General features: G+C 41.2%; 1 protein-coding gene across 1 annotated transcript in view; it reads left to right on the forward strand.

Moving 5' to 3' along the window:
• Positions 1 to 4,275: 4,275 nt before the first annotated feature.
• LOC308282454 (protein disulfide-isomerase) overlaps positions 4,276 to 14,820 on the forward strand; it is a gene marked incomplete at both ends in the record, with an annotated part of 27,068 nt that continues 16,523 nt past the window's right edge. The window contains 5 exons of the mRNA XM_080722800.1: positions 4,276 to 4,459; positions 7,014 to 7,220; positions 11,127 to 11,251; positions 11,436 to 11,573; positions 12,587 to 12,694. Of these exons, the coding sequence (XP_080578926.1) occupies positions 4,276 to 4,459; positions 7,014 to 7,220; positions 11,127 to 11,251; positions 11,436 to 11,573; positions 12,587 to 12,694 (762 nt within the window). The remainder of the gene's footprint in view (positions 4,460 to 7,013; positions 7,221 to 11,126; positions 11,252 to 11,435; positions 11,574 to 12,586; positions 12,695 to 14,820) is intronic.

A 14,820-nucleotide genomic window follows, 5' to 3' on the forward strand; every position in this document is an offset into this window, starting at 1 on the left:
GAGGCAGCAGAAGTGTTAAGAGGGGACGGACGATCGGTTCAATCAGTTGTTACCTTTTTCTGTGATGTTTCAAAAAAGGGGATTGGCCGCTCTGTGACATCACAGCGACAGGGGGGCGGGGTTTGAGCTCGACCGCGGTGGGAATCACGTAAACGCCTCCTAAAAAACACGTTTGACAGAAATGCTGCCTAACGCGAAGCTAGAATCAAAAGGGTTTTATACTTCACTAACTTATAGATTTATAAGTTCATAAAGGTTTACTTCACTAGGTTCTACCACGTGTTCCTAACTTCCTAACTAGGACACTTCTTTACACATGAGACTGAGAGAAACTGTTTTATTGTACCGTTTATTTTCTGTTTGATGTTTTCATTACCTGCTCCTGATTTCAGCCAGAGCTGTTGAGAGAGGGAGTTAGGACATTTCCGGAGTCTTCCGTTATTTACGAATGATATTCAGTATTCAATCATTTTATTGCCAAAACCAGATCTAGAAGTAGTGTCGGTGCCATCGGTAGAACTTCTTCTCCCAGGGCTAACCGGGGGCAACTAGTACTGTATAGAATCCCATACTTCCGTGACCGTGGAGAGCAAAGGTCCGTTTCTCAGTGGTTTTGTCAACTATGAAGGTTAAATAACAAATTGAGCTCCCATGTCCCTCGCAAAAATGCGGGCAAAATGTTTGACAGCCGCTGAAAGTTTGCGTCTCATCCACTTACTATACACTATACTATAAAGGAAAAAATACCCCCAAAAATCTGCTTTAAGTAGCATGTGAGGGGTCAAACTAGGGGCTTTTAATTATTCTGAATCCATTGCAAGCATTTGTTTTGCATTATAAAAATTATTGGGCTAAAAACGGCCAACAAAACTAGTATGGTTTAGTGATGAGTCATCACTTTTCACAGCATTTTGGGGTTCGTTTTTTAGCCCAAGGAATGTTTTTCATGCAAAACAAATGCTTGCAATGGATTCAGAATAATTAAAACCCCCTAGTTTGACTCATTTTTGCGAGGGCCGTGGGAGCTCAATTTGTTATTTAACCTTCATAGTTGACAAAACCACTGAGAAACGGACTCTCCACGGTCACGGAGGTATGGGATTCTACCCAACTAGGAGCTCCAAACATGTAATGTTCATGTTGGCTGCAGAAGCAAGGTGCCTTAAACACATGGATCACACCATGGTATCACAGCCAGATCAAAGCATGTCCAAACCTTCTCCTTCAATGGCTCTGGTTTAAGTTCAGCTGTTTTTTTTTTTGTTTATTTGTTTTTACTCCACATGTTATATGAATATAAATATATGCAATGATATGATGTTTACATGTTTACCATGTCTAAAGCCTGGTTTATTCTCCGTCTTCACAACGGTGTCTCTAGACAGCAGAGAAGGACCTGTGACTTGTTAGCGTGGCACGGCCATCCCGAGCTGCGCCATCACCGATGTGCTTCCTTTCTGGCTGTCGCGAGGCTTAGTGACGCGTTGTTGCATGGCCTTCTTATCGTTAAGCAACAGCGTCGTGCGATGGAGGATGAAGGAGGTTTTGAGAGTGTCGTCTCAGTCAGACAGCGTACAGTCTGGCTGTCTGCATCGCCACGTTATTGTTGAAAAGAAATGTACGCCCACTGTAAAAAATAATAAGAAAAAAAAATAACTGCAGGCTTTTAGATCTGCTGTTTTTCTAAACATTTTGAAAAGTATAGAAAATTGTGAAAGATTTGGAATCATTTTGAAAAAAAGAAAAATGATGAATGTTCCTTGGCACTAAACATATTCAGATGGGGGTCCACGGTCAGACACATGTTAATATGGGGGTTCATGACAACATAACGTGGTGTGTGATCCATGTGGATAGCGCTGTCTGTGCTCATATACCACTCCTTTAATGCAGGTAGCCCTGCCTGTGCTCATATACCACTCCTTTAATGCAGGTAGCCCTGCCTGTGCTCATATACCACTCCTTTAATGCAGGTAGCCCTGCCTGTGCTCATATACTGATACCCTTTAAGGACTTTTTGACTCTGACTGTTGTTTCCTGTTTACTCTCGTTACTTTGGACACCGTTTGTTGTTTGTACTTTTTATGATACTAATATATTGTTTTATTTTTATTCTTATCATTCTATCATGTTGATAGAAATTAAAACTTGTTCTTATTCTAATCATCGAATGCGTCCCAAATACTGTGATACACTGTGTAGGCTATATGAATGTGAAGGAATACATTTGATGCGTGCGTGCGTGCGTGCGTGTGTGAGTGAGTGAGTGCGTGGGTGTGTGAGTGCGTGGGTGTGTTTTCTAGGGTTGCCAACTTTCCCTTGACTTTTTTGGCGAAACTAAAATAAACTAGCTGATCTACATTGACAGGTTGTGAGCTTGCAGATCACCTATTTGAACTTTATATTTAAAACACAGAAGTTTAGGGAAAACTAAGCTAGGCCCTTTATCTCTTTGCCAAAAAATAGCTGCTCTACACAATCGGTACACACTTTGTCTACCCTCATGTCATCAACATGGATCTGTCCCATATAGCGCCACCTTCAGGCAGATTTTTTCAAACACATTTTTGGACACTGCTCCTACAGATTTTGCCCTAAAATCACCCTGCGACCTGACGGTCATTTATCTACCGATTAGGGAGTCTTACTGGTTGATATGACTTTGAAATAATGGACTCCCTGCCGGCTGTAGGCTGCCTTGTTTGAAATGCAGGTAGTTGGCAACCCTAGTGTGCATGTGCATGCATGCGCGCATGTGTGTGCAATCTGTGCATGTGTGTGTGTGAGTGAAAGACTGAGATTGTACATGTGCGCGCTAGGGAGATTCTGTCTGCCTTAATGTGCACTGTGTGTGAATGTACACTACAGTATACTGTGTGTGTGTGTGTGTGTGTGTGTGTGTGTGTGTGTGTGTGTGTGTGTGTGTGTGTGTGTGTGTGTGTGTGTGTGTGTGTGTGTGTGAGTGACCTTGCGGGGCGGGTGGGGGGGGAGGTCATACAGATATTAGTGTGTTTATAGATAGTAGATATGAGTGGTACAGTTAATCAACGACAGACATTCAGATAACATTCACATTACAAAGACCAGCTCAGCACACACACACACACACACACACACAGAGAAATATACACACACCTGCATAATTTATACGTAGGCCTACACATACGCTACACGTGTACATACACGACTTTGATGTTGATTGGAGATTAATGCAGACACAATAACTCCCTCCCTCCCCCAGTCTCTCTCTCTCTCTCTCTCTCTCTCTCTCTCTCTCTCTCTCTCTTAGCCCCTCCCTGCTACAGTGGTGGCGGGCAGGCACGTTGCACACATAGACATCAAAGGAGGCTTGAGCCCCTGCCCTTTTACCCGTCTGTAAAAAGTCCCTCTCCAGACCATGAATGCAGTTTTCCCTATGATGAAAGAAATGTAAATGCCCCCTCTTTCCATGCCATACCTGAAGGCAGCATTCAAGAGAATTGCCTTGTCCAAACTCTCCTGAACTTGAATGCAGCATCTTATGTTGAAAGAACTGCCCTCTCTGTGTAGAAATCCATGCCGTTACGCCACATCTCCAGTATTGACTTGATTATGCTTAGTTTAGTGTGGGATCAAGCAATGAAAATAGCAGACCTTCAATCTCGGAGCTTGGAGGTCTGCTATTTTCGATATTTCCACCAAAAGGCCCTTTTAGAAATGTCAATTCAATTCAAAGGAGCTTTATTGGCATGAGAAAACATTCGTTTACATTGCCAAAGCAAGTATCACAAATACAATAAAAAGAGTTGAAAATGGGGAACATATACAGTTGGAGGGGGTACAGCATTGTGTAAACAGAGCTATGTCACATTGTGACATAGCTCTGTTTACAAATAGCAGCATTATTTTCCTCAAAATGCATTTAAAGGTATCAGCTCTGTTTCATACTGTATGTGCAGTATGTCTAGATATCAATCCATGGTTTGTAGTCCTTAGGGTGGTTGTGTTTCTAGCCTTCTTTTGTCGCAACAGTTCACAAATCTTGCTGCTGTGTTCGCACATTGTTGTATTTCTCCCAGTAGGGATGGGAGTTTTTCATCAGTCAGCCCCTGCCTCTCTAACATTTTCTGCACGTCCCTGGGTGTGGGTGTGTGTGTGACAGTGAGAGAGAGAGAGAGAGAGAAAGAGTCAGGTCAGTGTGTAAACTCCAAGGCTGTCTTTAGGTCAGTTTGTCATTGTTCAGACTCTCTAGAATCTCTTCAGTGTCATTTTTACAACAAGCCTCTAAAGGTCAACATGAGGACAGGTCTGGCGGCCGCAGCAGGACTGGTGCTGTGCGTGTGTCTGTGCGTGTGTGCAGCGGCGGCGGACACGCAGACAGACAAACCTGTCATCCCAGAGGAGGACGGGGTTCTGCAGCTCAAGAAATCTAACTTCAACCGAGCCTTGAGGAAACACGCACAACTGCTGGTGCACTTCTGTGAGTTCACGCACGCACACACACACACACACACACACACACACATGCACGCGCACACACACACACACACACATGCACGCACGCGCGAACATACACACACTAGGGCATTCGCGAATAGTGATTTTTAGTATTTGAATTATTCGACCTCAAAGTATTCGAATAGTCGAATATTCGAGAGGACCGGCCAAACTGTCAAATATTAAGTAAGCAAGAGGCGAACATTGTGAAAATAGCAGATCTACATGCTCACAACGCCTCGCAACGCGAGGCGTTGTGAGCATGTAGATCGTCTATTTTCACAATATTTATCTGTCACACGAGTCACATTAAATGTAATACCTACAATTCCAAGTGCTTGTCAGGGTGGGGGTCCCCAGTTCAAATATGTTTATTTTGGGGGTCACGGCCTAAAAAGGTTTGATAACCATTCTTGAGAACTCATTCTTATGACTTCCTATCTAGCCAAGCTTTATAAAAAAAAAAGAAAAAAGAAAATATTCGACTTCGTGAACAACGTCGAATAGTGAATTTGATATTTGAATATTCGAACATTTGGTGAATGCCCTAACACACACACACACACACACACACACACACACACACACACACACACACACACACACACACACACACACACACACACACACACACACACACACACACACACACACACACACACACACACACACTGGGTGACACACACAAGCATACAGTCTTGTTTCTCTGTATGCAGTACAAGTGCAGTACAATTCAAATGACTTTACAGCAAAACATTCAGTCAAACACTTTAAACTCTTAAAACCCTATACTTTGTAGACTGGCATCCCTCAGGGCTCAACACTAAGCTTTGCTCCTTTTTCCCCCCCGTCAACTTAAAACCTACCAGCTGTGAGCTTGTAGATTTGTGCTTATGGCAACAGATCTCTGATAAGGAATATAAAATATTAACGTGATATGAGAATACATGTGTATTGCAGTGTGGTTAATAGAATGCATGCACGTCAGTAAAAGGCCTTCTGTTTCTTTCCATTTGATGTGTTGATGTGTTGATGTATTACCTTGCTTATTGTAAATCGCTCTGGATTATGAGCATCTGCTAAATGCCTAAATGGTACATTTTAAATTGACAAGCAGAAAACAGCTTTCTGGGAGTTTATTCCAGATTATGTGGAGCATTAGAAACTAACAGTTCTCTACGTTTAGCTGTGATTCTGTGGACAGAAAGTAGATGAGCTGAGAGCTCTGGGTGGTTCATGGTGTAGAGCGGACATGTGTTCTGTCCTAAAACTATCCAGTGCCTCATGGACCAACAGTAAATTCTTCAAAAGAGACAGAAGGTTTGCACACCTAGAGATCAACAGGTGCGTGAGAGAAAATCAAGTTCCTACTTATAGTGGAAGAGAAGGCATTCTTCACTTCAATAATATTTGTTTGTTTTTGTCACATTCTGAACCCAATCATTTGAGAAGACTCCTTGTAGGCCCATTGATTCTGGATGGAAATCCAAATGCATTTGGGTCTGACTCTCCATCTGGAATCAATGGGGATACGTTTATTATACGACAACGAGTGCCTCGCTGCGAGCTTGTAGATCTGCTATTTTTGAAAAATCTCGTAATATATATTTTTAAAAGCGAACATTTGTAACTCAAATATTTTCTTCTGAGGGGTTCCTCAAACAACATATTTTGAGATGGGGGTCCACGGCCAAATACCTGTAATTTTGGGGGATCCTTGACATGAAAAGGTTTGAGAACCACTGATTTAGAAAAAGGATTAAGAAAACATTAATAGAATCGGGTCAAAGATATTCAAAGACTGAAAAATAGCAGATCTACAAGCTTGCAGCGCTTTAAGGTGACAGACAGACAGACTTTTATCAGCTTATCTCCACCAGACGGAGGAAACCAGACCTTCTTACTCAGGCTGGTCCACCCACGTGGACCAATCAGGTCACAGTATATAGAATGACATCACTCGTTGAGTCACACAATCAAAACGTCATCTCCTAATGGTAACATAGGTCTGCTGTATGAATGGATAGAACATAATTATCACTTCATACATAATACATAATTATACTGTAGGCTAATAACCTAATAATAACCTTTATATACTGTACATAACCTGATACCAATATAGCTACTGCTTACTGTGTTTACAGTTTGATAAGGGAGAGAAAAACAGAGACCGGATCAGAGAAAATATCAAACAATGCATTTATGAAAGGAAAAACAGCACAAATTGTCACTGTGTGTGTGTGTGTGTGTGTGTGTGTGTGTGTGTGTGTGTGTGTGTGTGTGTGTGTGTGTGTGTGTGTGTGTGTGTGTGTGTGTGTGTGTGTGTGTGTGTGTGTGACTGTTTTGATTGACTGTGAATGAGCTCATGTGTTGATTCTGTACAGTCTGTACTTGCTTGGATTTGGGCATTGACATGTTGTTTCAAGTATGTGGGACATCAGAAGCAACTAAAAAATATTTGTGTCCCTTGTAATGTATTTTATAAATGTGGACTCAAATAAAGAAATTGAAATGTGTGTGTGTGTGTGTCCCAGACGCCCCTCTCTCCGGTGACGCCCAGCGGGTGTCCGATGCCTTCCAGGCGGCGGCAGCAGAGCTGCGGGGGTCGGAGGTCGTGGGGTCAGAGGTCAAGTTCGGAGTGGTGGATGCTACCAAGGAGAAGGATCTGCTGAAGGAGCTCAACATCACCATGCCTGTTGTTCTTTACCTGGGAGACAAGAAGAGACCTGTACCCTGTCCTAGTATGTACTGTATATACCTTATACATATTATATACATTATACACATTATATATACATACTGTATATACATTATATATACAGCTCAACATCACCATGCCTGTTGTTCTTTACCTGGGAGACAAGAAGAGACCTGTACCCTGTCCTAGTATGTACTGTATATACCTTATACATATTATATACATTATACACATTATATATACATACTGTATATACATTATATATACAGCTCAACATCACCATGCCTGTTGTTCTTTATCTGGGAGACAAGAAGATACCTGTACCCTGTCCTAGTATGTACTGTATATACCTTATACATATTATATACATTATACACATTATATATACATACTGTATATACATTATATATACAGCTCAACATCACCATGCCTGTTGTTCTTTATCTGGGAGACAAGAAGAGACCTGTACCCTGTCCTAGTATGTACTGTATATACCTTATACATATTATATACATTATACACATTATATATACATACTGTATATACATTATATATACAGCTCAACATCACCATGCCTGTTGTTCTTTACCTGGGAGACAAGAAGAGACCTGTACCCTGTCCTAGTATGTACTGTATATACCTTATACATATTATATACATTATACACATTATATATACATACTGTATATACATTATATATACAGCTCAACATCACCATGCCTGTTGTTCTTTATCTGGGAGACAAGAAGAGACCTGTACCCTGTCCTAGTATGTACTGTATATACCTTATACATATTATATACATTATACACATTATATATACACATACTGTATATACATTATATATACAGCTCAACATCACCATGCCTGTTGTTCTTTATCTGGGAGACAAGAAGATACCTGTACCCTGTCCTAGTATGTACTGTATATACCTTATACATATTATATACATTATACACATTATATATACATACTGTATATACATTATATATACAGCTCAACATCACCATGCCTGTTGTTCTTTATCTGGGAGACAAGAAGAGACCTGTACCCTGTCCTAGTATGTACTGTATATACCTTATACATATGATATACATTATACACATTATATATACATACTGTATATACATTATATATACAGCTCAACATCACCATGCCTGTTGTTCTTTATCTGGGAGACAAGAAGAGACCTGTACCCTGTCCTAGTATGTACTGTATATACCTTATACATATTATATACATTATACACATTATATATACATACTGTATATACATTATATATACAGCTCAACATCACCATGCCTGTTGTTCTTTATCTGGGAGACAAGAAGAGACCTGTACCCTGTCCTAGTATGTACTGTATATACCTTATACATATTATATACATTATACACATTATATATACATACTGTATATACATTATATATACAGCTCAACATCACCATGCCTGTTGTTCTTTATCTGGAGGGGGACAAGAAGAGACCTGTTCCCTGTCCTAGTATGTATATATATGTAACGGAGGTGATGCGAACCTCCCCACCTGGTTTCGTACCCGGGTCCCCGCGCGAAAGTCCAATATCTTAACCACTAGACCAAAGAGACATCTTTTTGGTCTGGGGGAGATACTAAACTTTTGAGGCTTCAAGGCTAGGGCTGTGACTCTCTCCGTCACATATATATACTGTATATACAACGTTACCATGCCTGTTGTTCTGTATGTGGAGGGAGACAAGAAGAACCCTGTACCCTGTCCTAGTATGTATATGTAAGCCATTTACCATGAGAGGGAGTGGGTTGTTGGCTGATTTACCACTGTTTCAGGGTTGTGGCACAAGGCGAAGCCTCGAATGGTAAATTGCTTTTCTACCACTTCTACCATATAAATGAAAGAAAACACAGTTGTAACTTGCAAGGATCTTTAGTTACAATCATTAATTGTTTCAAAATACACATATACTTCCGCCACAGCATATAGTCCCATAAACAACAATGATTGCAGCCACATTCACTGGCCAAAAACAAACAAACAAAACAAAAAAGAAATCATAACCAAGGCTACTTGTCATAAATATTAAACGGTGTCCGGAGTGCTGATCCTGCGATGTCGCGCGAAATATACTGTAAAGCTGGTGTGGGCTCACCTTTGGTCCGGCTATCACTGTGGCACTGGTGAAGTCCGCGATTCGTTTTCATCACACGTCAACGTGCACGCAAAGTGCTCCCATCCCATAGACAACAATGGATTTTCAGATCTTTAGTCCATTTTCTCCAAAAAAGTCTTTTGATGCCAAGGATGGCATTGCGTTCTCGCTAAACTAGCACAACCATGATAACATAGATCCTCCTTCCTTGTTTACCATCTGAACCGGAACTAACGGTGGGTGAATCGTGAAGGTCGTCAATTGGGAATTGTGAGCTCGATCTACTTCCGGCCTTCAAAATAAGAGAGTGGCCGCGAATGGAGAAACTGGACGGCACTTTTTGGGAGGTTGTACAGTCACGTGTCCAGACTGTTGACTACCACAATTTGCAAATGCTCCCGTCATACAGTCTAGGGCGACGGATGTCTGATGAGGAGAAGCGACAAAGCGTATGTTGAAGCCTCCTCCCCACTTCCATCGCGCTCATTTATCCTGATGTAAATAAAAATCATCTAAGCATACGTACTGTAGCTTACAGTATATCAGAAATTATGTTTTAAAATATAGTTTTGTGAACGGAAATGTCAGCTTCCTATATAATACTCGTCATTCAGAGATGGTGGAATAGTTTTCTGGCTACGTGAGACTAGTGCGGTCGTAACCCTGTTCATCCATCCAGTCCAGTTTGGCATACACATTAGGGCATTAACGAAAAAGTCGACAAGTCGACTCAGTCGACTTCAATACACAAGTCGACTCCCACCGGAGAAAGTCGAAGTTCTGCCGATCTACATGCTCACAACGCCTCGCATCGCGAGGCGTTGTGAGCATGTAGATCTGCTATTTTCACAATTTCTGCCTCTAATATTTGACAATTTGGACAATGTTTAATTTGTCATTTTAGAGGTATTAAAAAGTCCTTAAATTGTCACTTTAGAAATGTGCAGATACCCTCTATACACTTAAACTGTATGTTGGTTTGTTTACTGTTGAGTGAGAAAACAATGTTTCACATTAACTTAATCATCTGGGGATCCCCCAAATTAACTGGGGGGTCGTGTGTGATGTGATGACGTCATCAAACGATAAAGTCAACTTCAACTCAACTTTTTACTGAGTCGAGTCGACTTGCAGAAATCACAATTCGTTAATGCCCTAACACAGACAAACATCAAAGCTGCTAGGTATCTCGAAACGCTCGAGAAGGCATCACCGAGCTCTATCATTATGGTGGCCGCATCTCGCAGTGTATTTCACGCACAAGGAGCAACCTTTGTGTCCCATCTTGCGTCAGCTCGCGGGTTCGGGCATAGATATAAAAAACTAGATGCCTCATTGGCCGCTGCAGTTCATTGGAGCGACGAGCAACAACTGGAGAGCGGACGTCCGCGGATTGCCAGAGACCACGCTGCCAGTCATGTGACTACTGGCCAATCACAATGTGTCTTTTTGTGACTTATCAATCCATCCATTTCCTGATGTTGCGCGGCTGCGAAGCTCCACTTTTCTTACAGGCTGCGTGGCCCGCCCCCACCTGCCTCTGATTGGCCTAGCAACTTCCGGTTTCTGTGATGCACGCGGATGTGGGAACGACCAGAAACGACCGGTCGCCGAGTCCCGCGATCTCACGCCTCAGAGCCGAAGGAGGCGTCTACATTTCTATGTCTATGGGTTCAGGCCCCAAAACAACAGCTGACTGATTTTCAAGGAAATGTTTAAAGCCTGTTGCATTAAGCATTAACACTTAACTCATGATTGATCTCGCTTAAAAATGTTAATTGACATTTCCCTGTCTTGTGATTGGTCAGTTCCAAAGAACGGCGCCTCCATTCTGACATGGCTGAAGAGGAGGGCGGGGTCTGCTGCTGACCTCATCAACGACATCAGCCAATGGGACGGCTCGGAGGAGATGCTGGTGGTGGGATTCTTCAAGGTGATTGGCTGTTGTTGTGTCTTTGATCTGTGGCTTCGCTTACAGTAGAGAGTCGCTGTACGTTATTGTTAATCTATCTTGAAAGTAAGTGTGTGTGTGTGTGTGTGTGTGTGTGTGTGTGTGTGTGTGTGTGTGTGTGTGTGTGTGTGTGTGTGTGTGTGTGTGTGTGTGTGTGTGTGTGTAGGACAGCCATCAGGACCACATCCAGGTGTTTTACTCGACAGCGGTTGACCTTCCAGACACGCCCTTCTCTCTGAGTCACAACGATGACCTCATCACAAAGTATGACATCACACATGATGTCATAATGCTGCTCAGGAAGGTAGGACACAGGAGCACACACACACACACACACACACACACACACACACACACACACACACACACACACACACACACACACACACACACACACAGAATAATGTAACACCCAGTTTAGAGAAGACATGTTTTGGAGGTTCCTAACCAAAGAAAATAGATAGATAGATAGATAGATAGATAGATAGATAGATAGATAGATAGATAGATAGATACATAGATACCTTTATTATCCCAAGGGGGAAATTCAGTTGTCCAGTTGTAGTACAGCAGTATACAGTTATTTACAAAGTTACAGAGAAGTAAGAAAAAAGATAGATAAGAGGAAAAAACAAGAGCAGTACAGTACCAATAAAGAGAAGGTGCATCAATAGAGGGGGCGAATAATATATAAGTATATATACATAAAGTGTCTTACAAAAGAGACCATAGCAGTCAATGCTAGTTAGTGCAAACAAGTATCTCACTGTCATTGTTAAACAAAGCAAAATACTCAGAAACTACCAACACAACCTAATAGTGCAATGTCAATAATCAGTGCGAAAACTAGGAAGCGTGTCAACTGTAGTGCCCAAGTCCAATATTTGGGTGCTACTGGATGCCAATGGTCAGGATGATGTTAAAAGGTGTGCTCAAGAAAACCCATGTCCAAAACGTTGTCATTGAGATAAAGAAGGGATATTTATTATCTCTCACTTTGGTCCTTATTCTTCAGTATCAAACAAATAAATAGTCAAACTGAACACAGCAGGGCAAGAATACAGAACAGCTCTTAGGGCTGATTCACACTGCGGTCTCGGGTGCGGTGTCGAGGCTACTTGGCAGATGTTTTGATGAAGTGTGAAGCTTGCGTACTGTCCTGCAATGTGCTGCAATGTGAAGCAACCATTCCATGAACAACATCGTCATTCTCTTTGTGTGCTTGTGCGTTGTGTGTGTGTGCGTGTGTGTGTGCGTGCGTGTGTGTGTGTGCGTGTGTGTGTGTGCGTGTGTGTGTGCGTGTGTGTGTGTGTCCAGTCTAAGCTGCTCCAGGCCTATAAGGTCACAGATCAGACGTCTAAAGAAGATCTGGTGAAATTCATCACCGTTTATCAGATGGACGTTGTGACTGAGTATGATGGACAGGTAGGTATTAAGATCTTTAGAAAAAAACACATTGCATTTTTCTTTTATTCATGGAAAAATGTAGGAAACAAATTTTAAGGGACCCATAAAAAATGTGTCTGTGACCCAAAAATGGGTCCCCAGCCAGTGTTTGGGAACCATTGATGTACAACAGTGATACTCAAACTCAACTTCTGGCCCGTAGCACAACTTTGACTGACCCAACAATCAATCAATCAATCAATCAAAAAATAAATTAAAATAAAAAACAATATATATGTTTTTAGACAGAATGATGTTATTACCTTATCTTTAGCATAAATACATTACTATTACATGAATAATCATCCACAGAGGGAAAATGTTGACGCCAATTTGTTTGTTGCACACAGACGCGTTTGTTCGCACAGATAAAACGGACAATTTAATTTTTTTTAAAGAAAACAATGATTCTGAAATTGTTACCTCCCTTGACAAATATGATTAAGGAAGCATTGGAACGTCAAGCCCTGCCCCCGACTCTTGAATTAGCGACGATCACTCTGCTACCCAAACCTGACAAAGATAGACAAAAGTGTGGCTCCTACAGACCCCTTAGTCTTCTAAATGCTGACTACAAAATCATTTCTAAGATGATTGCAAACAGACTGGAACTTGTTATGCCTAAAATAATTCACCCTGACCAAACTGGATTTATTAAAAATAGGCAAGGATCGGACAATGTTCGGCGTTTATTTCATATAATTAATGCAGTTCAAAGGTCAGAGGAACCCACACTAATAATATCGATGGATGCTGAGAAGGCGTTTGATAGAATTGAGCCTAGCTTCTTATTTCAGACTCTTGAAGGTATGAATTTTGGAGAAAAAATGATAAAATATATAAAAACACTCTTTAATGCTCCAAAAGCTCAAATTCTTACTAACGGCTTCCTGTCTGACTCTTTCTCACTGTCTAGAGGGGTGAGGCAGGGTTGCTGCGTCTCCCCTATGTTGTTCGCAATCGCTATCGAACCGTTTGCCTTAGCGATTAGAACTAATGAAGCTATTTCAGGAGTGAAATTTGGTACAATTGAGCATAAGATGTCCTTATATGCAGACGATGTTCTGATTTATTTGACTGGCTTGGCCGACTCGGTTCCTCCTCTATTTCGGTCTCTACAGGAGTACAGCGCAGCGTCAGGATATAAAATTAATTTGACTAAAAGTGAGGTTCTTCCTTTAAACACACAAGATATGAATGTCAAAGATCTTATTCTTCCATTGAAACTGTGTCCTAGCGGGTTTAAGTATCTGGGTATAAATATTAGAAAAGAACGGGATAAAGTAATCAAGGATAATTATTTAAGACTTCTGGAGAAAGTTAAAACTGATTTTCAAAGATGGTCTGATTTGCCTTTATCTCTAATTGGCAGAGTGAACACGGTTAAAATGAACGTGTTACCAAAATTTATCTACCTATTTCAGTGTATCCCGTTTTCTATATCTAAAAGGTTTTTCAATGATCTCAATAAAACAACTACGTCTTTTTTATGGCCAAATAAAACTCCGCGTGTCAAACTAAGCACGCTCCAGGCCCCCTATAACAAGGGTGGCCTTAATCTTCCTAATTTCAGGTGTTACTATTTGGCCTCACAATTCCGTCCTTTGTGGATATGGCTGCATCCTGGGGTTAGTGAGGTCAGATGGTTGCATATAGAACAATTAGAACTGGGCCTTACTCCCTTAAAAGTCGTGCCTTTTCTGGGCTCAAGGAAAAACCTTACACTTTTGACTAAAAATCAGATAATTTTGAGCGCTTTTGAAGCATGGCGGGATTCTCATAAATTATTGAAAAAAGATATCTCTTTGATGAGAAGGACACCCTTGTGGGATAACCCTAATATCCCATATCCCATAGCTGACAGTGTATTGAAAAGATGGGTCAATAATGGAATCAGAACTGTAGGTGATCTATATAGCAACAATATATTTTCAAATTTTCACCAATTGTCTTCGAAATATAACCTAAACAATCATGACCGCTTTAAATATTTCCAAATTAGACATTGGGTTCAAGAAAAGTCCACAGACTTCCCTAATATACCAAACAAGTCTCCCTTGGAGGATCATATATTTTGCAGTCTGATTACTTCTACTAAAGGGCTA

The sequence above is a fragment of the Nannobrachium achirus genome (genome assembly GCF_963921795.1).
Source record: "Nannobrachium achirus genome assembly, chromosome: 3".
Classification (NCBI taxonomy): Eukaryota; Metazoa; Chordata; class Actinopteri; order Myctophiformes; family Myctophidae; genus Nannobrachium; species Nannobrachium achirus.